The sequence below is a fragment of the Rhinolophus sinicus genome, chromosome 17, assembly GCF_057876585.1.
Source record: "Rhinolophus sinicus isolate RSI-liver-muscle chromosome 17, RSI-T2T, whole genome shotgun sequence".
In the NCBI taxonomy this organism is placed as follows: Eukaryota; Metazoa; Chordata; class Mammalia; order Chiroptera; family Rhinolophidae; genus Rhinolophus; species Rhinolophus sinicus.
Window position 1 is genome coordinate 162,815,290 of NC_142517.1, and position 25,755 is coordinate 162,841,044.

General features: G+C 38.9%; 1 protein-coding gene and 1 long non-coding RNA gene across 4 annotated transcripts in view; one reads left to right on the forward strand and one right to left on the reverse strand.

Moving 5' to 3' along the window:
* Positions 1-584: 584 nt before the first annotated feature.
* On the forward strand, positions 585-14,728 carry LOC148754872 (uncharacterized). The gene is made up of 2 exons (XR_016019875.1): positions 585-691; positions 7,136-14,728. It is a non-coding gene; the product is annotated as an uncharacterized LOC148754872 (long non-coding RNA).
* WIPF1 (WAS/WASL interacting protein family member 1) overlaps positions 13,166-25,755 on the reverse strand; it is a 110,573-nt gene continuing 97,983 nt past the window's right edge. For all 3 annotated transcript variants that reach the window (XM_019727473.3, XM_019727474.3, XM_019727472.3), the window contains exons 5-8: positions 24,819-25,589; positions 20,822-21,034; positions 19,972-20,085; positions 13,166-16,286 (exon numbers count right to left, since the gene is read on the reverse strand). In XM_019727473.3, the coding sequence (XP_019583032.2) occupies positions 16,231-16,286; positions 19,972-20,085; positions 20,822-21,034; positions 24,819-25,589 (1,154 nt within the window). In that variant the 3' untranslated portion in view covers positions 13,166-16,230. The remainder of the gene's footprint in view (positions 16,287-19,971; positions 20,086-20,821; positions 21,035-24,818; positions 25,590-25,755) is intronic.

Consider the following 25,755-nt stretch of genomic DNA (forward strand, 5'->3'; position numbering starts at 1 on the left):
GTTGCTGATGAGAAGTCTGATGCTAATCTGCCTCTTGTTTCTTTGTAAATTTTATTTATGTGGAATTTTTCAGAATCATGTTCTTTATGATTTCTCCAGGATTTGTCAGTGGGCTCTTTCAATCTATAAGTTGTGCTTTCTTCAGCCCAGGGAAATTTTATTTATTTATTTTTCTTTCATTTGTTCTGTACCTTCTTTCTGGAGCTCCTATTAGGTAGATTTCAGATCACCTTGATTAGTTCTCCATATTGCTTATTCTGAAATTTTCATTTACTTTGACCTTTTTATTTCAAATGTTGGGAGATTTTCCTACCTTTATCTTTCAGATCACTAATTTGACTTTCAGTTGTATATCTTTCACTGATCATTCATTCATTCAACAAATATTAGTGAATTCCAGGCATTATTTTAAGTGCTGAGATTCAGTGGTGAATGAAGTCCTCTTACTGGACTTCTATTTTCCAATAACTCTTCCTCTGTGAATGTTCTTTTTGTATGTAGGAAAATATTCTCAAATATTACTGAATATATCAAATGGACTCTTTCTTTTTAAGATGAAAATTTTGTTCTACTCTTTTTCTTCCAGGTCAGGTCTATTTGTTCCTTTTTGCCTAGCTGGCTTTCCTTAATGTCTGATGATCCTGTGTTATCCTTTACTTTTACAAATGAAGAACTAGGTTGATTATTGTAGGTAAGTGTCATGGGTTTTATCTGCTTTTGTGTGGGTGTGCTGACAGACCTCTTCTCTGAATGCCATATATAAGTTCTCTGTAGGTGGATGGGGAATGTCCCCAGGAAGCATTTACTTAAATGGGTGTGGAACAGATAGGTAGGACATTTTGTATCAATCATAATTCTTGATTGTAAATAATAGAAACTGGGTCTGGTTAATTTATGCAGAGAAATAATTTATTAGCAGACTATTAGGTAGCTCACAGAACTGACCAGAAAGAAGGCTGAAAATCAGGCTTGGAAAATCAGCAAGAACCAAGGGAGCCACAGCCAAGAAAACTCTGCAGAAATAGTCTGGTTAGGTCATTGCTGCCAGCCTTTGTGGGTTCACTCCAGATTCAGTTCCTCTATTCCCTGTACTTCCTGTAAGCTGAGTGTTTGATCTAGAGATTTAACATAATTTGTTTGTTTGTGGTTTTTTTGTTTTTGGCAAGAACACTTCATAGGTGGCAATTTATAATTCTGTAGGAAGGCACACACTGCTAGCAGGAACTAATTATCATTGTTGAAAGATTTTCTTCTTCATTTTTGAGCACCCCTCAACCTAACCATCAAGCTACAGACCCCCCATCGGACACATCTCATATATATCCTCTCCTTTGTGCTGTTTTTACTGATTTGAAAATGGTTACTTAGTTGTGAGCTTGTTTCAAAGACATGATCTCCTTGGAAAATAATTAGATGGTTCCATTAAACTTCAGCATATGTAAATGGAATATTTCTCAATTCCCACCTGTGGCAATATTGTTGGTTGCCTATTCAAATGCCATCCCTCCCACACTTTTTATGTGCTGGCAGAGCCCACCTTCCATGTAAAAGACTGACCAGCTCTGTACTTTTCAAAACCTAACTGGTTTCTGGAAAGTTTTTCCTTCTGACAGAGGATACTCTCAGCTTTGTGCCTTTAGATGATGGGTAAGATTATTGTGGTGCTACAGTGGACATCTTCTTACCATGGGGGCAAGCTTGAGGATTAACACCAATGTGCCCAGGATGATGGGATGGAAATGTGGGAAGAGTGCAGGTCTTCGTTAAGTCACTAAGCCACTGAAATAACGAACCCTGCAAATACCATATCTCCCTATTTATGTGTGATTATAAATTTAATACACTTTTACTTGATCATTTGAAGCTATAAACAACCTAACCAACACACCAGGTATATTCAAATGCATCTCTTTTATGTTTCTACCTACCACTTAATGCCCTGATGTAGAGAAAAAAACTATAGACCCTTGACCTTGAGTTTCCCATAAAAATCAAAGTCTTTCTTATCCACTCTAATAGAGCTAAAATGATAATACAGATAGCACAAAATATTGAATCATCAAAATTAATTTATTATGATGTATGACTTTTTAAAAAATAATCTTTTGATAAGTTGAACAAGCATACAGCAACTTTACAATGGAGACGGAGGCCTACAGACTTCTATGTTGGTGATAGGAATGGGAGTTAAGATATTTTCCAAGGATCATTCTCAAAGCACATAATTAAGAGTTGATTTTGGGTGTTGGCAACAAAGGGAAACTTTTCTCCTATTACGTTAGGCTGGACATAACATTCTTATTAAGTAAGAGAATTGGAATTTCTGGATCTCCACCTTTGCAACAAAACAATTCCCAAGTTTTAAATCAAATGCACAAGATTAGGAGGCAGACTGATAGGGATTTAATTTTAAAAAACAGTATGAAGTTTGAAATGTGTTTAAGAAGCAGCCATAGAACTGAAAAATGAAGAATAGCTGACAATCGATCTGTCCCGTACTTGCTCCTGCTCTATTTATTTATTTTTATTGAGATACAATTTACATGTAACATTAAGCTCCTGCTTCTTGTATTTTCATTCCCAGACTGTGTTATTTGGAAGCAAAGCTTCATTGTTTTTTGGTCAGTAGATTGCACCTTTGTCCTTACAGACAAGGTGATGACAGCAAGTGGTTCCAGGAAACCCTGGCTAATAAACCCTCTTTGTGTTGTGCGATGGATGGCTCCTAAGCGGGTGACATCAGCAGCTCCCCACCCACTGCTCTGAATCCCTTAAAGCACAAAGACTCGTTGTTAATGACTTATACTCTGAACAGCTGCTGGCTCTTGCTGCTTCATTCACTGAGAAGATGGTGATCATACATCCCAGATTTCAAAAAAAATCTGTCCTGCTTCACACCACATGCCAGGCCTTCTGCCCTGGGATCTGATTAGGGAAATATGATCACCTTAAGTATGCCACAACCCCTTCCAACTTCTCTGTCCACTTGGAGGTTTTCCCCACATGTTTTATTGTTTTGGGTACTTCTTTAGGTGGTATTGCTGCCAACTTTTCCCAATAAGCAAAATCCCCCATGGGTCTTCAGTGGAAGTACGCTCTCTTTAGGGATCCTGCCTAGAAGGGTTTTCGATATCGTCAATACTAAAATTAGATAAAGTAAGGCAGGAGCCTATCTTCCTACATAAAGCTACCTGATTAGAATTCAGAGTGAGTTCAATGTCCATTATCGCAATAAAGTTCAAGGCCTTTAAAAATGCCTAAGATGATACATTTGAGCTGGTGAACATAATTTATCTTGAAAAAGTCACTGAAAAAAGCAGGATTAGGGTTCAGCATTGGAGATCAGACACGAAAAAAGAGCAACCTCCAAGCTCCCTGGGCGCAGAACTGCTGTTCACAGGCGGAGGATCAGGCAGTGGGCTCCCCATTTACTCTGACACTGGCTTGGAGAACATAATCTCTGGTATCGTCTATGTACTTACTGCAGTGAGTCAGGGGCACCAAAAGTGCTCAGGACATGCTTGCTCAACTACAATGTCAAGTAACTTTTACTGCAATTACCATGTTTGCTCTTCCAGATAAATGCATTTCCACCACCGTTCAGGTTCAGTGTCAAAGTACGCCTGAAATGCCATGAAGAATGTTTGTACTTGGAAGATAGCTTTTCAGTGAGGCAGAGCTTTGATGTTCTACATTTTTTTTTCCTGCCTGTGCAGCAACAATATTACAAATAAAATTTAGGAGAGTTCAGACAACCTTTGGGTGTAAGGAGGTTGGTAATGGCTGGGACAGCTGAATAAATAACATATATTTATTTGACTCCCTGGGCCTTACCCAAGCCTTTTACAACTACCAGGTATTTTATAGACACATTTTTCTATGAAGTAGTCAAACCTCAAACAGAGTGAATACTGACTGTCACGCCTTAAAAAAAAAAAAAGAGAAAGAAGAAACAAAGAAAGAAAGAAAGAGAAAGAAAAAGAAAGAAAGAAAGAAAGAAAGAAAGAAAGAAAGAAAGAAAGAAAGAAAGAAAGAAAGGAAAGAAAAGAAAAGCACCACCATTATTTTCCTAATGGAAATGTCTTTTGTCTCTGCCCTTGGAAGCACAGGACCAAGGATGTGAGGGCAGATCTGAGGCTGTGAACTGTCACATGGCCTTCCCTCTACTTTAAACCCATCCTGATTCTGGGCTCTGTGGAGGTCTCTTTGCATATGTATTGTAGTGCTCTGAGAGGAAACTCTACCCACTGCACCCCAAACACAATCCCACCGTGTCTTTTTGTATAGTAGTCCCCCCCTTATCCTCAGTGTTGCTTTCCAAGGTTTCAGTTACCTGTAGTCAATGGCAGTCTGAAAATATTAAAGGGAAAATTCCATAAATGAGCAATTCATAAGTTTTAAATGGGGTGACAGTCTTCGTAGTGTGATGAAATCGCATGCCGTCCCTCCCTGTCCTGCTCAGGGTGTGAATCCTTCCCTTGTCCAGCATCTCCATGCTGTACATATAGTACAGTAACATATTTGAGAGAGAGAGAGAACATTCACATAACTTTTATGACAGTATATTGTTATAATTGTTCTGTTTTATTATTATTGCTGTTAATCTTTTACTGTGCCTAATTTATAAATTGAAGTTTATCATAGGTATGTGTGGATAGGAAAAAACATAGTGTATATGGGGTTTGGTACTATCCTTAGCTTCAGGCATCCACTGGGGGTCTTGGAACATATCTCCTGTGGATAAGGGGGGACTATTGTACACAGAATGGTAGGTGCTCGGTAGATATTTGTTGGGTAAATAAAATATCATATGTTGTTAAGCAATAATTGTGAACAGTGCAGCTTTTTCATGTTTGTAAGTTCTTTGGGTTAAGGACTAAATTATATGCATGCAAATATCTTAGTATGCAAATGTGCGCACTCAGTAAGTGTGTGTCTCATTCAGTGGCGGAAGGGCCAAATTCATGAACGGAGAGGAACCTTCATTGTTAACCTTCATGCTCCTATCACCAGCACTGCCTACTTAGCAATAGAAATGTTCTTCCACTTACTTCAAGGTCTTACAGAATCACAGTAAGAGTTTGAAAAGGACCTGAGAGATTATTTAGGCCAAACTCTTTATTTTAAAAATGAAAAAATTAGGATCTGGAAAAATGGAGTGACTTCCCCAAGGTCATATAACTAGTCTTTGGCAATGCCAAGAAAAAAATTTGAGTCTCCTGAAAGTAAAATTTGATCTAAAAGATCTTCATTTCACTGCTATATGCAGAGAGTGCCAAAAAAAAAAAAAAAAAAAAAAAAAAAAAAAATACACATTTTAAGAAAGGAAAACTGTGTTAAAATTGTGATAATATATACCGATAACAAAAGATGAATGCAAGTCATGTTTGACTTCTGCAATTACAAGAGATGCTCAAAGTGGTTACCATCAGCGTCCAGACACTTCTGATTACGGCGAACTACTGCTTGTACGACGTTGACCAAAGTGTCCACTGGTATACATGTTTTTAGCACCCCCAGTATATGTCCTCAAATAGTTTCTATAATCAATTACTTCTCAAGAAAACTCTAAAAGCTTTTTCCTAACCATTTCCCAGAAGAAACATTTCAGGATGTTAAATAAGAAGTCCTCACTTAGATGTCAAGGTAAAATACATGACAAGCAAAAGAGAGGAACCATAAAAAGAGAGAAATCTTCAAAGGGGTTATCCAAAAAGTGGTAACATGACTCAAATCCTTTTCCTACATTTAAGGTAAAAAGATGTTGGGGCTCTGAGGGGACTCAGTAAATAGCACCTGTCTTCCCCACCCAGGTTCTGAACAAACCGAGAAACAAAATGAAAGGTAACAGATGAAGGTCAAAATGTCACTTTCATTACTGAAAAAGGCTGCGCTGGAAGGCAGGGTTTAGAGGGCAGCCAAGTGGGGCTGTTCAGCGAACGCCAGGTGTAGGCTGACCTTCTGAGCAGAACAGGTCTGTGCCCGAGGGCAGAACCACTACCAAAAGGAAGAAGGGGCACCGGGCTAAGCTTTTCCAGAGAGTGAATCATGTCCATAAATGGTGCCAGGAAGAGCCCCTGGTGTTACAGCTAGTGCAGGATTCTCCACAAGAGTAGGGGACAGCCATTCCCCACAACAAAAGTCAGAGGGTTTGAAGATGGCGAGGGAAGGTTTGTGAAGAGGGTTTCTCAGGAGGACACTAGTCTGAAAACCCCTCCCACCCCAAAGTTGCTTTCCCACCAAAAGGCTTCTTCATTCAGAGAGCTTTACACACAGCTTTGAAGAGGCTCGTGTAGGATGCGGGCAAGTGGTATTTGGTTCCCACCTGGAAATTCGGAAGGAAAGAATTCTAACAGTGAAGGAGAGGTGGCTGGACTGCGAGGCCAGGATTGGAAGAGAGAAAAAGAGAAACTTAGCTCCTGTCCAACAGGGCCACCTAGAGGGGCTCTTAGGATTCAGCAGGGAGAAGCTGGAGTTTTGATACAAAGCTGAGTTTTGTTGATCAAGGGAACTTCAGGTGAGAGGTCCCCAGCAATGGGGGACTAGTGGGTCTCTGAAAAACCCATGAAAACACCCCACATGAGGAAAAGGTGGCTTTCAATATCATTGCCTAGCCCAGAAAGAGAGAGGCCACTTAGTAAGACAACCAGCCAATTTAGAACTTTCCTCTCTCTTCCCCACTTACTTCTCTTCCCTCTTCCTGCTTTGACTCTGGAACAAAACCATGTTAGTGAAATGGGGCAGACAGTTGGAAACACTAGATAGAGTGTTCCCCTTCCCTGGTTTCTGGAGCTACAGAAGGCCCCAGATGAGTGAAGGGAAAAAGTTTCACCTTTAAATCTGATTCCAAGAGTTGATTATTACACAAGATTGAATATTCTAACTTTTAAATTGAGACTGTGTGGGAGACTTAAAGTGCCTGTAGGACTTCTTATTACTTAATAGTGTTTAAATACAAGTCATAGGATGATGGATGTTTTAATCCAGTGGCAGGGGAAGAATTTTCTCCCACTGAAAAATTTCAAAAGGGACAGAGGGAATCAAAAACAAAGTTGTTTTCTGATTTGAATAGATTATTTTCTTCTTCACATTGAACAGCCTATGAATTTTATTTTCTTGGTTTTCATTTCTCTAGCCCACCGACATAGGATTGTCTGTGGTATCTACATCTACTAAACATGCAGCCTACACCAGCATTTGGGACATTAAGAACACTGGAGACTCCATCGGACCAAGGGCCGAATCCCACTGAAGGACTTGCCACATTTTCCCAGGTGGCATAGTGTATGCCCAGCAGCTCCAGGGCTGTTCCTCCAGCAAGTTATAAACTCAACAAAGAAAATGATAAATGCATTCTAATCAGTAACAGTGGTCTTTCTAGGATATCTTTCTTCTCAAAACACTCTCCCAACAAATAGCACTGAATGAAATTTGTTAAAAGGCTCCGTCCAATGCTGCCCAAACCCAGGCAGAAGAAGCCAACTGGAGTTCTCTTTACCATCTCCCAACACTTTTTATTGTTTGGTCAGCATGGTTTCCCTCTATAAGACATGAGTGATTTCCAAGGCTGCTTTAAGTTTCTTCATTATAAGTGAAGTGATTGAAAACTGCCAGTCACAAATCTGGCAATCCCCTCTCATGAGCTTAAAGACTGTTCTGATTACGATAATTACATTTTTATGAATATCCTACCTAGAGAGTAACAATTTTACTATGTCAGACTCCACCACACAAAGATGCATCAATTTCATCTGCAATGAAAAATAGAGCCTAATAGCGCAGTTATATTTATATAATAGTCAAACATCAAGATGCAACATAAGTACTGCAACTGAAAGAATTCTGATCATTATTTAACCTTGAACTGATGATTAAAGGTGAAGGCTTGTCAGCTTTTATGAATTATTTTTTCATGACATTTGCTGTTTTGATTTTTAAAACTCCATAATTAACAACTTATTAACATGTGGATTCCACCCCCACCCCCCATGATATGTAGGCAAGGCAAAAACAACAACAAAAAAGATGAATAGATATGTTAACGGTCAAAGAGAGAGTACCAGGTAATTATAATTCTGTTTCAGGTACAACAATACCATGTCCACTGGTTTTCTACTTTAGTCGGCTAAGTTGCTTCAACCACGATGCAGATAATGGACACAGTATTTAGGTTTGATGCTATAAATACATATTGGTTGAATGCAAAGAAAAGTGTTCCATTATTATAGATAGTGATCAGTGCCAAAGTATGGTCTGAGAACCAGCAGCATCAAGCATCACCTAGAAGCCTGTTAGAAATGCCAATTCTCAGGCTCCACCCAGACCTGCTGAATCAGAATCTCTAGCAGTGGAGCCCAGGACTCTGTCTTAATTAGCCATCCAGGTCATTCTCTGAAGTTGGAGAACCACTGCTCTAACATCTTGTAACTATTTTCCAGTGGCTACAGTGAAACACTGGCAAGTAGAAGCTCCAATCCTGGTAACGCTATAGGTTTCCCTGTTAACTACAGGGGCGTGTGTTCCAGGGGAGTCCAAGTGAACAGGCTCATTTGGTCAAGTCCTCAAATCCAGGGGTTTCTGTTAAGTAGGTTTTCTTTTCTCTTTAGGTCTCCTGAACTCACAAGCCATAGTTTCTTTCCATTGCCAGTCATGACATTTGTCTGTCCCCCTTGGTAGCAGGGACTTTTATGATACCCATCATAATGTCAGAAGGGTTCCACCAGCCTGACTTCATGTGGTTCCTTACCCTCTGTTATAACCATTTCCTTAAAGTCATCTTGAACTGGTTAAAAAAATTTAACATTTACCACGATGTCCTTCTATATTTCTTTATGGCAAAACCTGCACTGTGATCTCTTGATAGCCTTGTGGGTCAAAATTACTTCCCAGAATGCACCAGAAAATGGTATGGAAAGACCACATTGCAAACACTCTTAATTCAAGATAACACAGTAGGACATACATTTAGTACAGAATATGGCCTGGCCTGGGCTGTGTGGTGCTGTCATTATACAATTTTTCTTTGGCTGAGAGGATAAGATCACTCTTAGCACGAGAGTTTGGTAATAGACCATTAGATAGATAGACAGAGATATTTTTCTAACGAAGCATTTTAGAGACAAATAACATTCTAATGAATCAGCATGCATAGGGCAGTGTTAAATGGAGTCAATGAATATGACAAAAAAGTAAATGCCATCTTGTGATTTAAGCTTCATATGATTTCATATATTCTGTGTATGCGTATATTCTTTTTAATGGCCCAATGCAAGGTCAAAGATTTAGAACAGTGGTCCTGAATCCTGACCGTGCTTCAGAATCATCTTTAAGTTTGTTAAAAATACAAATTCTCAGGGTTCTGAGAGATTTTTATTTTGGGAGGCCTAAGAAGCCCAGGAATCTGTTTCTAGCAAGCACTGCAGCTGATTCTGGTGGAGGTGGGCCTTAACTTTCATTGTGAGAAACACTGCAAGTCTGACTCAGAAAGAGGAGGAAAATGGATGTGAGTATGAGACAGTAAAGCTCAACCAAGTTCACAGGAGTTGTACCTGCTTTGGATCCTCGTGGCGCGTTATTTCAAGCCTTTGAATAGCACATATATTCTGCCTCGTTCTAGACTTATTGAGAATGTGCTCATTCTCATTATTGAGAACGTGCTCAATATTTGTCAAATGAATGAAGACAATAAGGGTAAAAACACAGTTTTAAGAGTGTGTTTGCAACAGACGGTTTGGTCTTGGACTCTTTACCCACCAGCTGCAAGACCTTTGAGTCATGTCACCTCTCAGGGACGGAGCCCAGTGTTTGTAACATGGGCTCTCTTTCACAGAGCTGCTGTGGGGTAAAAATGAGGTAATATATGTGAAAATGCTTTAAAATTGTAGAACCACTTCACTTCTTTTGAGTATGACTGTCTTTTCGCTCTACCTTCATTTCTCCTGTGAATAAGTCCCAGGTTGTAAGACTGAGGCGAAGGATACAAAGTTTACTTCTGGCCACTAAAGAAAAGCAAGTCCTATTACTTGGAATTTAAAAGAACCATGTGACTTTGCCAACTTCAAGGAGAGTAAACAATAAATTAAATACTAAAAATGTATAATATGAATGGAAGAAATACCCCACAGGTAATGGACAGTATAAAGGAAAGGAGATACGCAGGGAGCAAATTAACTGTTCACATTGCAGTTTGACTGAGACGGGGATGTTCAGAAGTCTGTGTTTAATGAAATGACGTCTGAATTCTAGTGGCTCCTTCAAGATCACTTAAAAGGTAGCAAGTGCTGGTAAGATGAGCTGAGTTCAGGTATATAACATCCCTTTAAAAACCTCAAGGTAGGGATTACGACCACCCTTCAAGCTGTAAAGAACAGGAGAACGGAAAGAAACGAGATCACTTACAAGAGGCAACGTGCCCTGGGTGGTATATGCTGGTCCCGACTACAGCCAGTCCACAGCCCAGTGAGGAAAATAAGGACAATGTGAGTTTTCCATAAAGCTATGTTTATTCAATTGAGCATACTGTCTTTTATTCTAAGATTAGGTCTTTCTTAGTGTTGTCTTATTAAAACGTCCTTGCTTTTATGAAATGTCAGTATATTTTAAACCTGGTAAATGAAAAGTTGACAATGATGTTATGACTCCCCATTCAAATTTATTTACTGTCTTGAGTTGAATTCTGGATCCATTCAAGGCAAGTGGCTTGAGGCAAATTTCTAATCCATTCGGGCCTGGATTTCTCCATGTGTAAAGTCACAAAAATTAATAATAACATATGCAATAATATTTGCAAATATCTTAGCAGTTTGTAGTACATAATAGATCAATAATTGGTGGTGGTTATAGGAAGAATAAAGACAATACGTAAGTGTTGTCATCAAGCAACGTAAATTAGGTAGCGTGTTGACGGTATGAAATTACTGTGTTTTCACTTCTGTGTTCAATGTTTTTCTGTTTATTCCATGGTAGTCTCATTTGGGACTTATCCATGCCTTTGCTCTAAGAGTAACTCTAAGCAGAAAGCACCAAGGGGAATTTCCCTTTCATGCACACAGCCAACCCAGTGTCAGTGGTGAAGAACATTCCAGAACCAGTAATAGAGTGGGACTGTGCCTACTGTCTGAAGTTCTTAAATGCACACCCTTGGTTCTAGGACTAGTACTGTTCTATTGAATGATGTGTATGTTTGTATTTCCAATGCTTAAATAGTAGTTAATCTGTGTTTGTTGGTGATTTGAATGAATAAATGTAAAAATGAATCTCGGAATACAACAGCTCCATAAAGCATTAGGGTTTTCCCCATTATCTGCTGCTGTTTGTTTCAGGGACCTATCTGAATGAAATAGATAGCATTCTGGCAGGTAACCTTGAACTTACTAACTTGCTAAGAAAGACAGCAAACAGGAAAAAAGTAGGAGTTCCTCATGACTAAAACACATTTATGTTAAGTCCATGATGGATATTCCAGGTGTTCTGGCAGCCATCTTTCTGGTCAGAGATTTAAGTTAAATTTGAGATTAATGTCTAATGCCGTCCAGACTTCTTTCCGTAAGAATCCTGTAATTAAATTTTATCAGACTTCATTGAAGCAATGAATCCCCCCCCCCCCATTATGGCCTAGGTTTGATGGCAAAAAGATTAGAAAATGGAATGAAACTAACTTTCATTGAGTGCTTTACATATGCCATATATTTTGTATATTTATTTAAGCTTTTGAACCATTTTACAGTTGAGGAAACTAGAACGCAGGGGGCTTAAATAACTTGTTTATGGATGTACAGGGAGCAAGTGGCAGGGCCATGATTCAGATCCAGGTTTGTGTGTCCAAGGCTCATTCTCTCACTCTGTGACTTGTCATTTGGCCTTTCCTTTGGCCATATCTTCATATGATTTCATATATTCTGTGTATGCGTATATTCTTTTTAATGGCCCAATGCAAGGTCAAAGATTTAGAACAGTGGTCCTGAATCCTGAATGTGCATCAGAATGACCTTTAAGTTTGTTAAAAATATAAATTCTCTGGGTTCTGAGAGATTTTTATTAGCAAATGTGAAAGACACATGAAACAGAGACCTTAGCTACAGGTAGGAAGGATTATAAAGAACTGAGTGTGGTATGGTGAAAAGTCATACTGCTTCTCTATAGGTAGTATGTGATTCGGGGCCTTACATTACCCGACTGTAAGAACACAATGTTGGACGCGATGACCTCTGAGAGGGGTGACCACAAGGCCCAATTTGCCAGGGCAGCCCTCATTTATACCTGCTGTGCCAAGGCAATTATTTTCAGCATCCCCTTCTACTCTTAAAAGTGTTCCATGGATAATAAATTCTAATGCTGCCCTATATATAAGGTTCTTTCCAGGTCTTAATTTCAGTTATATCAAATTGAATCTAATAATTTTTCAGATGACTGAAGCAACATGAATTTTCATTTTCCAGGCCTGTGAGATATAAGGGACTGACAGCCTGTGAGATGACCTTTGTCTAGAGATTGCTTTGCGTTTTGATAAGGATATTTTCTCTGCTATTGTCCCTTTCCTTCAAAAGTACACTAGTAAATACCCTTCTAGTCAATTTGGTTCCAGTTAATTTGACATCATCATGTACATATTTGTTTCCAGTTCATACTAATAGTGGCTATCCCTTACTTAGAGTGCTTAGAATTAGTCAGGCCAAGTGCTCAGAGCATTATCTCATTTAATGCCCTTATTTATGCTGTAAGATAGCTTACTTTCTATATAAGGGAACTGAAACTTAGAGAAGTTAAGTGACTTGAAAGTAAGAGATGGAGCCAGGTCTTCCTAATCTCTTAACCGTTATACTATACCGATATACGGACACACGCACACACACATACACAGTAGATAATTTAAAAAATTATCAGGCCTCCTCAATTCCCATTTGCCTTTCCTATGTTTACCAGTGTCAATGTTATTCTTTGTAATTTCATCTTTCATTGCTTCCACCATCCATCTTTACCTTAGAGTAGAAGCATCTGCCTCAAGTAAACCGTTAACAGATTTTGACTAAGAGACAGGTTCTCAGGGAAAACAAACAAGGTATTAGAAAGTGGATGTGATAAATATTTACAGGTTTGATGAATAATACAAACCTTCTTCTTTTTGAGAATGTCTTTCTTTACCAAAAATAAAGCAGAAAACAGACACTTGCTTTTTCGTTTATATTTATTTAGACAATACTTGAATAAAAACCACCAGTTAACACTCATATCATTCTGCTTTTATTTATTGTCTGGCTAAATTACAAAGATGCAGATGTCTTAGAGAGACTCTATCCCACCATTTAAACTATCCTGATGACATAGGTACCAAAATGTGCATGTTTACATAGTGCAGTGGTATGAAAAACATTTTTTTCTCCCTTTACAATCCCTGACTATAAACAGGGAGAAATTAATTTCATGCCAAAAATTTTTGGGCACCTTAATCATCCCATTTATGCTACTAAGATAACAAAATCGGTATTACAAGTTAAAATATAAAGGTCTAACAGTTTTTACAAATATGCCAGCAATTGCTACGTAGACATAAAAAGTCGATTTCTTTCAAATCACAAAGTAAGGCACCATTGGATTAAACAGTTTTTCAGCTTTTACTAAATAAAATGCAAGTGAAATAAATATTGAACATTGAATTTTAATACTGTATGTAATACATTTCAATATAAAATATGTGAATGTTAAAATACTGTTGCATCTTGAATACATTTATCTGGAAATTTTGTGGAAAAAACATGTAGGCTCTGATTTTAGGGAAGAAAATGATTCATTTTTGTGATTTGCTATAGTTGAAGATTTTAGCATAGAACTTATTCAAAGTTTTGGATACAATTAGGTTGCTAACTTTGAAAGCAAGGATACTGGTGTATTAATGAAACATTCACTTAAAACCCATGTTCTAAAACATCTCTGTCCTGGTGAATAGCAACTTTGAGCTGTGACCCTCTTTCAAACTTTAGGATAGTACCTGCAAAGTTGGGATATATGAGGAAATTGGCCAGTCTTACTACCCCTTACAAAATTTAGATCCACTTTGTTGGGGTCAAACTGTTCTCTGTCATATTTGCTAGAAAGGCCTCTTTTCTAAACTGGGACATTACGCTTTTTCATAGGGATTTTAATCAACTGTTGATATCTGATTGAAGAATCCAAAATAAAACAATGCTGCTGTATTACCAAAATACTGGAGATAAAGTTGTGTTGTTTTTTTTAAATACTTTGCGGAGCTTGTTATACCTTTATATTTCTTGATTCTTTTTGGGTAAAGGGCCCCAAGTGACTGAAAGACAAATGAATGGTAGAGGAGAGGGGAGAAAAACCCAAGTTGTCTAATGTACTAGGCCCAGGACTTTGACGAGGAAAGTTACAAAAAATACAATATATTCAAATGGGTAGCATCATAATTTATTAGACATCCCATTTATTAGAACTCTTAAGTTCTTTTGCTTTTATATAAATGAAATATTTATTCTATAAATAGGAATGCTTCTTTCAAATTTTTCTTCGGATTGATTTCTTCTTAGCATCTCCTAGTAATACATGAGCAATGCACCGAAACCATCATACAAAATTTAGGTATATAGGTATATATACATATACATATGTGGCCATGTGCTTTTAAAAAATAATGGTAATTTTAAACTTAATCAACCATATAAAACATCTAAATTGAAAAAAATTAGTCCCAGTAAAGTCTGTAAACAAAATCATAAATCATACAAAAAAAACAAAAACAAAAAAAACCCATAAAAAAAACGAAAAACAAAAAACCAGAAGGCAAGGCTGGCTGTTCCCTGTGGTCCTTTTGGGAGCCTTATTTGCATAGATCCAAAGCAAATGATTCTCCCGGATAGATTGAAAACAAATTCCCTCCAATTTCCAGTAGCGGTCTCTTTTTTACAACCCTATAAGCATCAGATTTAGATTTTTAGAGTTTGCCCATCTACCTAAATCTGGTCCCTTCTTCCGCATTCGGATTTGCTACGTTTCCCTGACTTTCCCCCCACTACAGAGCCTACGAGCCTCCCTGCCCTGAGGAGCAAGTTGGGCAGGAGACAAACGAAGCCACTTCAAATACACAAGGCAGGAGTTCAACTGACAGGTGAGCTCCAGCAGCTGGTTCTGAGCCCGAAGTCCCAACAGGCTTTCAGTTTCTTTCCAATGGCTTTATTCCACGTGACTGTAAACCCTATTAGATCAATTTCTGACCTTGGTACTATGAAACAATACTTGTATACAGATATTAAGGGAAGATGGAAAATAATGGAGCAAAATCTAAGATCAAGCTGTCTGCCAGACAAGGTGTTGGGTCCTAACTTGATTTTTAGTTACCTCTTGAATTGCTAAAGCTCATCTTGTATTTTTTGTTTTTTAAACAAGAGGTTTTTGTGTTAGCCTCTGTCTTCTAGACCTGCAACTATCCAATATGGTAGCCATCAGCCACGTGTGGCTATTGAGCCCTTGAAAGATGCCTAGTCCAAATAGACATGCTTTAAGCATAAAACACAAACCAGATTTTGAAGACTTAGTATAAAAAAATGTAAAATATTTCATTAATAATTGTTATATTAATGGCAGGTCGAAATATTTTGGATAAAATATATTAAGATTAATTTCACCTATTTCTTTTTTAATGCAGCTACTAGAAATATTTAAATTGTATATGTGGCTCACATTATATTTCTGTTGGACAGCTCTGTCCTAGAGCCTACCTCAGACTGCCAAAGACTGTAACCTATAACCACAAAAATTTCCTGTGAGCCCTTGCTCAGCAACTTGCTTAGGTGGTCTGTGGTTCATGGAAACAGACAGAAGGCCAAGCATGCAAAAAAGGCATGAAAGCAAGCAGCTCTCAGGGACTTTAATATCATCTGCAGCAAATAAGCAGTGAATGTTTGAATTTGGTTGGTTGAAAGCTAGGACACAATTCATCTCTGCCTATTTGCCATAAAAGCCTATCGACTCCCAAGCAGTGAACACTGGCAGGCTGTAGTTGAAGCAAGCAATAGCTTTGAGGGTATACACAATATAAACACCTAGGTGCATTTCTTCACTGGATTCCCACCCTGCACACATATATTCCCACGTCACCCTCCCTTCTTCCCTACGGCCAATATGAAGGGGAAAAGGAAGATGAGCAGAGGAGAGTGTGCCACTCTCGATAACAATAATAGAAGTAGCTCTTGGGCTCGGGTGGCGAAGAGCAGGCAAGGATCACCTCGGGGTGGGAGGAAGGGGTGGAGCACCCCTTTCTCTTCGGTTGGATCCACCTTGATGAAAAAAATAGATAAAACATAAATTTTGGTTAGAAAAGTTATGTTCTCATCGTAGAAACTCAAGGATGTTTGCGAAGGTACCCACTACCTCACCTCCTATGACCAAAGCTGGAAATAACGAGCATAAGAAGTGAGAAGTGAAGGGAAGAAGTAAATAAGGATGTGAACGAACATTATTAGAGGATGATCTACCACTGGTTACCGAGTACTTGCACAAAGTTAAGAAAGTTTTAAAAAACGCTTTCCTTCTTATCACAACATACCATGTATTTATTATAGATTTAGAAAATATAGATGAGTAAAAACAAAACAAAAAATTCACCCATGCTTGCACCATACAGAGACAACCAAACACATTATTTTCCATATATAAACAATCCCTTTTGTCTTCTAAAAAATTGGATGATATATTCAGTTTGAACATCTTCTAGTCATTACTCTTTACAAATAGAATTATTAATGACACACTGCATTCTACTGCATAGGTAGACTGTAGTTTATTTATCAAATATCCTCTTGTTGGACATTTAGGTATCTTCTAATTTCTAAACAATGCATTATTTTTTTTTTTAGAGGAGCAAAGATTTTTATTAAAGCGAAAGTACAGCTCTCTTACGAGAGGGGGTACCCGAAACTGGGATACCCCTAAACAATGCATTTTTGATAGAAGTCATCCTAATGGGTGTGAAGTATTTCTTTGTAGTTTTATTTTCATTTCCCTTATGAATAGTGATGTTGAGCATCTTTTCATGTGCTTATTGGCCATTTGTATATCTTCTTCAGAGAAATGTCTATTTAAGTATTCAGCCCATTTTAAAAATAGATTGTTTTGTTGTTGTTGAATTGTAGGAATTCTTTATATATTCTGGATATTAATTCCTTATCAGATACATGATTTGTAAATATTTTATACCATTTTAGGGGTTGCCTTTTCATTCTGTTGATACTGTTCCTTTAAAAGCTATGCATATTTGTGGGCTGTCCGTGCACTGTAACCAGGATTAAAAATCCATTCACAATTTTTGAAATTCATTTGTCCCACACACATTTTTCTGAGGATCTTAACAGTTATTGGGCATGGAGCAAGGTGCTGAGATGTGAACAGGTTTACTGGGGGCACGTGTCATTTGAGTAGGTCTGCTATAGCCACTGCTCTGAGACTCAAGTGGGCTTTCCCCAACAGATTCCTCAGCAGGCATCTCAACAGCCACCCTAGTAGCCCGCTTACAGATTTTCTGAGATAGAACCAAATCTCTGAGCAATAAAAGTCAGAGGAAAACACTGGCAGTCCATTACCTTGCCTGTTCCTCTTACCATCCCAACCAAGTCTTTTCTTGGGCAAACATCTGAAGAAAGACTCATCTAGATGTAAACCAGGCATCTGTCGTGAGGCCCTGGCCAGCAACTGACATACTACAAGTGGTTAGCAAAACAAAGGCTGGCCTTGTGCAAAGATGTAATTAGGTGGCAGAGCTCAGGGTTGTCTGGGTGCCCTACCAGGCTGTGGGCCTGGAGGCAAAGGCAGCTATAGGAGCAGAATAAAACCACTTGATAGCACTTTAGTTATTTTTTGAGAGAGATGATCTATCGTCATTATAAAATATTAAACATGCACTAAGCTAGAAATATTTAAAGTAAATCTATAAAAACATTTTTTGGGAACAATGGAAAATAATTCACCAATTTAAGAAATGGTTTTAAACATCTACCATGTTTCAAGCTTTGTGGCACTCGAGGAAGATGCAATAGTAAGCAGGACATAGTCCAGTCCTCAAGTTTCATACCGTCTTAAAGATAGGATGGGGGAGGGAATGTTTTTAGCTATTAAAGTCTAGAGGGGACAGGGAGGATGGTTCTGTTACTCACTTAAATATGTGTAGAATATTTAAATTAGATTGAGAATGCATATAAGAAATCAGGAAAAAAAATTTAATGTCTATGTAAACAACTCCTTAAAGTGAATTAATTTATTAACACCCAAGAGGGAAGGAAAACAGACTGTATTCTTGTCAAATAGAAGCCCGTCTTATGATGTAAACACATACACTGCACACACATACACAGACCTCAGGTATTTGTCCCATGTGAAGATTTAGTTTTCACCTAAAATTTCAGCCTCCAACTCCTGTATGATTATTTTATCATATAGTTATACCTCTTTTATTAGATATCTACTAGGAATGCAGCATTCCACATAGATGAGTTTTCCCAGAAATTAAACTTTTCCTTTCAAGCAGCAATATTCTGTTTACTTCTGTTATTTCCTCCTGGAAATTTTCCTAAAATATTTTCTAATTCTTTGAATTCTTCAAAAGAGGCACAAAGCACAATTTGACCTGTCCTAATAACCCAATAAAACATTGGGTATTGTCTCAGGCTGTCATACATAGCACAACTTACGTCCCTCTCTCCTTCTTTAACCTGAGATTCCACCTCTCTCTTCTCCCTGACGTCAGCCATTTTGCTTCTAACCAACCTTAACTTCAGCTGATATTAGTTTGCTCTAAGGCTGGGAACCAACTAAAAATTAAGAATTCTGTTAAGAGTCATTCGGTTCCCAGTATGTATAAGGAGCTCTGCTAGGGAGTGAGGACAAGGCTAGGGACATTGTGACAGTTATTTGACATGCTCAAACACTTTCTCCACACATTTTTGGTTTGGGAGTTTGGTTCTGAAGCCAAGGCTATTACAAGTCTGAGCCTCATCAGTGATATCTATCTATCTATCTATCTATCTATCTATCTATCTATCTATCTATCTATCTCATGCTATTTTTTTTCAGTTCTATACATTTATTATTGTGAAATATTAGTTCTTCTATTTTCTCTTCCTGTTCGTGATTTTTTGTTTTTAATATGGTAAAAGCGATTCACTTCTTTATGGTAGCATTATGTATATTAGCAAAAAAACAGAAACAGGGAGTATTTGTGATCTTGTTCCCTGGCATATGTCATCAGTTTGGTTCAAATAAACTCATAAAAATTAAAAAACAAACAAACAAACAAAGAAATCAGAAACAATCTAAATGTCCAATAATGGTTAAATTATTATATGCTGACATGATGGAATCTGTATAACGAAAATCATGTGATAAAATAGGGAAGTGTTTACTAAGTGATGTTATATAAACCCTACCATCAAAAAACTGTGCTTGATAATTATAACCATATAACTTAATCAGAACAAGAAGGATAAAAATTAGAAGAGAACCTGGTAAAATGAAAATATCTATTATGTAGAGAGATTATGAGTATACTTAAAATTTTCCTGCAATGCTTTGTAAAGGTATAATTATATTTAAAAGATCAAAGCAGTTACTGTGAGTTTTTGTTGTAATTAATAAGATATTTTGTGCCATCTTAGGAAGATTGAAATGGGGGATGATTGTCTAAAGAAGCAAAATAATAAAATTTAATCTACTAGCAACGCAAAAGTATTTTGAGCTTGTAATGACACATTAAAATAATCATTTCTCATATGCATTCTAGATATCTCCATTTTCCCCATCGTGTGTGGAAGGGGAGTTTATCACAATTCAGATGGTTCCAAATCCAGAAGTCATTTCTCTGAAATCTCCCCATTCCAGGCAAGAGGCCTGGATTTCCTATACAACCCTCAGTTGTATATAACCCAGACTGTGCAATAGGAAGCTGCCACAAGCCCTTGCAGAAATACTCACTCCGGCTTTCATTTCTTGCCAATTTACTGGGATAACATTTGTTCATTGGCACATATGGCTCTGGAGGTGGCAAATCAGAAATTGGATGGAAGTAGAATCTGCTTTCCCACTCATCTGAGGAAAAGAAACAAACAGCATCCTCAGTAACAGACAATCTGTTATGAAGACTTATGTAATGAAAGGCACAGAATGAAATATAGAGAGAACTGAAGAGATCACTTCTAGTTTCATGTCTAGAAGTTTAGAGAAACGCTGGAAGTGCTACAAATGTCACTGATTGGCACATCAATAAAAATATACTGGTCTGTAAATCAATCAAAGACAGAGCCAACTGATTTTAACTAGAGTGACTAAGACCCAGCCAGTCTCTTTCAGGAGCTGGGGGCTAAAGTTTGGGAAACCTTAATTATTCCTCCCACCAGTGGAAGGAATAACTGGGACCCTCTGATAACAGGCAGAGGTAAGCTGCTTAATATCTGCAGGCCATCGGGTCTCTTATTATATAACAAACCGTTTAAAAAGGTAAGTAGTAAGGAGCTAAGCTACAAAACTGGTTCTTTTCAGAATTCTGGAAACTCTGGAAAGGTAACCAGAATGAGACTCAAAGAATGAACAGAGAAACATGATCTGCCATTTTGAAAAGTGGAGGAGGGAGATTACTATTTTTAATTTGAAATCATGGCGGGCCCTAAAATGGTTAGGTAGATTGGAGCAATGCAGCATGGTAACAAATGAGGGTCATACAAACAAGAAATGTTAATGAAAACACACAAATAAACACAAAAAAATTTCCCACTCAACTGCTGCCCGATAGCTTGTATATTTCCAAGGTGCTGGGCCCACACCTCACCTTCACATGAAGAGTCTTGGAAACCGTTTCTAATTGATGTTGATGGTGGAGGTGGGGGAGGCGCCCCAGCACCAGGCCTGTCGGGAGGAAGGGGAGGTCGGGTCCCACTCCTGGGACTGTCTACTCCACTTCTGGATGGCAACTGTGGGGTGGCAGGCAGGGCCCGAGACGTGCTGCCATTTCTGCTTATTGGAGGAGGTGGTGGGAGAGGGCCTGGAGCAAAAGAAAAGACGACCTTTAGTGCAATACTTTATATCCTACATCACTGTCATCAACGTGCAATTATTGAGTGCCTGCTGGATACATGCCCTTTTACTAGAGAACATGGAGAAATGGTGGGAACTTTCTAGGAGATTTAGCTGAGAAAGGAATAAGCACATATAAACTCAGAAATGCACATATGTATACACAGATGTGAAATGAGTGTATATTTGGAGCTAAATAGCTCTTTTGGTTTTGAATTAATATTGAGATCGGAGATGACACAGTTAAATTGAGAACAGGTGACAATCTGTTTATACTGACAACCGTATACATACTTAAAACACATTTTAAAGTCCTTTTAAATAGCTATTGAACTAATTACTATGGCATGACACGTGTTAAATAAATGCTGTTTTAAAAAAGAATTTTTTAAAAAAGAATAAGATATGAAGTCATTTTAGATCTTCAGAGGGATTAAGTTTTTTAAATGCATGGTATTATTGCTAATTGCACAAGCATGTTTCTATGATGCCAACAATCTGTTTCTAGGCAGAAGTGGGATCAGGAAACCAAATGTTAGTCATCCTGAGAATAGTAGAAGTTCCTTCTTAGTTCTTCCTCTTTTGGGAGGCAGATTAACACAGGGAGTGACAGCTAATCAGTGAGCAGGAATGCTGGTGCAGGATCCTGACCCTGAGCAAGCTGCTGACCCTATGGAACTTGATTTCCTATTCACAAAAGAGCACCAAATAGTCACCTTTCTCACAGCACTGCTGCCAGGAATAATCACTGAAAAAGCAAATAAAAAGTACTACATAAATATTTGAATCCATTTTTTAAAATTGCAGTGGTATGATATAATCAGAAAATTTAAAGTTTCTGGAAAATAATTCCAAGTAAACTCTTTTTGATAATACAAAGGAACCTGTTTTCCCATCCTCCAAATGCAGAGGCTATTTGGGTCATGAGTAAATTTTGGAAAGAAAAGAAACGTCAGCATTTCCCCATGTAAACCAAAATGGCCTTAGTTATTATTCCTGATCTTCAGTAGTGTGCTCCAGATGCTGACATTTTGTCAGATGCTGACATTCTATGTAACACGATATCTTATGGCACTATAAATATAAACATCTCTTGTTAACTGCAGATTCAGAATCCAACTAGAGGACCTTAAAAGGAACAACCCGCCCATTGCTGGTATCCCTGCCTAGGACTCTTGGCTCAGACGCTTGATGGAGGTGGTGGGCATTCCTTGCCCTAGTTGGTCTCTCAGGGAGTCTTCAGTGCCTCACCTGGTAGGGCTTATTTATTGCCCCATCTGCTTGTCATTGCTGGAGTCTCAGTCAGTAGGAGTAGATTATTGCAGAGAAAAGTGTCTCCCATTCATTCTACGAGCTTAACTTCACTGGTACTACCACCACGTAAGTGTCACTCAATGCAAACTAGACTTCCAGTATTATGGGGCCTCATATTACGTAACTGGATTGACTTTTTAAAAAGTAAATGTTAATGTTCCCACTTCTCCAAACTTCTGGGTTCCTGCTCCAGACCTGGGCAAGCATAATAGAAAAGAAAACAGATTTCTATTTCCCATTGGCAGCATGGTAATAAAAATGACCATTATGTTGGGAAATAAGATAAACCACTATACACACTTACCTCATTTGATTCTTACAACAGCCCTGAGAGGTGTAGAGACAGTAGGTGAGGCCTCAGAAGTATTGGAAAGTTAAGAAGCCCAAGTCAGGAGGCTATTGAGAGGAAGCACCAGGATTTGACTACAAACCTGTTAAATTCGAAAGCCCACTCTAACAATGGAGCCAAGCCACCTCTCAAAATACAGGTGGTCCTTGATGATCTATCATGTTCCTTGTGGGAATCTAAATTGGTAGGAATTTTCTAGAGGCCAATTTGGCAGTGCCTATGAAATCCATAGTTTACTATGCACTCCCACTGACCTACAGATTCTATTTCTAGGAATTCATCCAAAGGAAATACAGAGATGTGCACAGATATTTAGCTACAAGGATATATTCCTGCATTGTCCACAATAGCAAAAATCTGGAGATGACCTGTATGACCAAGTGAGGGATTAAATAATCAAGGGACTTTTGTAGGATTTAATATTATGCAGCCATTAAAAGTTAGGTTGTATATCAGAAAATGTTAATGAGATGTTAAATAAAAAGCAAATTACCAAACAATATATGTAATGTGATACTAATTTTGTAAATGTGTATATATGCATTTTTAAACGACTGAAAAGATATATATAAATGTTATCAATGATTATTTGTGGATGGTGGTGGTGGTAGGATTATAGATAATTTTTATTTTCTTCACACTTATCTGTATTTTCTATAATAAACAGATATGACATGTAATCGAAAGGAATGATAAATGTTATAATTATATACCACTGCCTATCCTATTTTGGGGAAGATTTATTTGTAATCTGTTATTCATCCATTTGATAGAGCCATGCAAACAACTCCTCCACCACTTTGGGGGAAAATTTATAGTTTTTGGATGAAAACAAAACACTGCATTTCATTCATCTGACTAGCAGTTCTCGTTTGTTCACTGAAGAATACTTAATGAACGCCACAATGTCTAGGGGTTGGATTGAATGGACTAGTAACTTCTTATATTTGTCGTCCACTCTGTATGGCAGAACAGTTTGAAGGAGTGGTTCTCAAACTTTGCTGCACATTACAATCACTGGAATATTATAATCCAAATATCCTGATGCCCTGTTGGCAACCTAAACCAACAAAACCGGAAACCCTGGTGAAGGGGCCCAGGCATTGAGGTTTTTAAAACTCCCACGTGATTTCCAGTATGTGGTCAAGTTTGAGGACTACTGGTTTAAAGGATAGTGTTTATTAGGTTCCTGAGGTCACAGGATCATAGGTCAGTTAGCTTCTCATAGGAAAAAAAATGCCCCATTTCCAAACATCTTGTATGTACGATAAGGTTCAATTTAAAAAGTAGATACTTCCTCTGAATCCATCAACAACCAATGTAAAACAAAAAAGTGCCTATTATAATTAGTAGAGTGAGTATAAAGCCTGAGGAATCCTTACATTTCATTTCATACTCAGAAAGTTCTTCCCTTAGATTCAAGTTTTTCAGCCCTGGGCCAAGGGCACAGATGGGCTTCAGTGGGTCCTTCAATCCGTAAAATAGCATGCAAATTTTGAGTTTATGTTTATGGTCTTTTTATGAAGTGAAAGCCTGTATACCTTTATCTGATTCTCCAAGGAATCTATGTGCCAGAGATATTAACAAACAGCAAAATGGACTCTAACATTTGTCTTTAATGAGCAGGGAAGTGGCCTTAAAGCTTGACAGATGGAGAGGGAAGTACAGAAGTTCATTAGCTCTTAAATAACTTCCCTTCTTGTTGAGATAATGGGGCTCTCCTGCAGGAGATGGGAATTTATTTGCCCAATTAAGACATCTGAAATCACTTTAGGGAGGCAGGGTAGTAGAATGGGGAGATGGAAGATGAAAGTTCTAACGTCTGATTGACTAGCTTGTGATCATTTAACTTTATTGGTTGTTCTGTATCATCTCTAAAGGAGACAGAAATATCAGTCCCACTTTCCTCAGAGGTTTGTTTACATGAGGTCAAGATGAAATCATACAGTGTGAAGTGTCACTTAACAGATGAAAGCAGTCTGAGAGTTCACTTAAGCTTCTTGTTGGACGCTATTCATCTATATGATCGTTAGTGACATTTGGGCAGGCTGGGTTTCAGGGAGACACCTCACCGCGTATCTTGCCATACCTGATCTGCCTGGTGGGTCCCTCACTGGAGGAGGGGGTCTCTCATTGGGCGGGGGCGGAAGAGGGCCAGAACGTCCAGGTGAAGGGAAGGGAGGCGCAGACGAAGTGAGGGAGAGATTCCGCTGTGGGAGCCTTGGGATTTCGTCACTGCCGCTGGAACCTGGAGGCAGGTGGGGAGGGCCGGGCCTGCTGGGTGGCGGTGGCGGAGGTGGGGCCTGTGAAGAGGAGGAAGGCCGCGGAGTGGAAGGCACGGGGGGCTTGCTGTTCTGAGGGGGCGGAGGTGGGACTGCTTCCCTGTGGATGGTGGGCCTGTTACCCACTGGAGGAGGCGGCGGAGGGGGTTTGTCATCCAAGGCCCTGCTCGGGGTAGGGGGCAAGGGAGGCCTGTTGGAGAAGGGTGAGGAGGAGCCTGAAGGGGTCTGACGGATGGAGCCTCCTCCAAAAGCAGCACCTCGGTTTCCGGGGAAAGGGGGAGGAGTCGGCCCAGGGCTGGGCTGCCTGGGAGCCCCAGGCACTGGTGGGGACCCCCGGTTGTGCAGACTTGATTGAATGGGTCTTGGCGTATTAGGTACTGGTGGGGGAACGCTATCAGGCTTTGAGCCCACGTCGGGCCTCGGGGGAGGCATTCGGTTTCTCTGAGGCTCTGGGGGTCCGCTTCTGTGGCCCGGAGAAGGCACAGGGAACCTCCCTGGGCCACTTGGGGGTGAGAAAGGTTTGGCAGATATGGATCTTGCTCCTGGTGGCAAAATCGGGGGTCGGCTTCCTCCAGAATCTGAAGAACAGGAAAAACATTGCAGGTAGAAAATTAGGAACTTTTAAAGAAACCAGGGAACTAGAGTATATATTCCCAGCTACTGGAAGTCCTTTCCTAGATGCTGTAAAATATTGGTAACTATTTATATAAATCAGGTTTGGTGTGGTCTTTCCTGGAGGAAGAA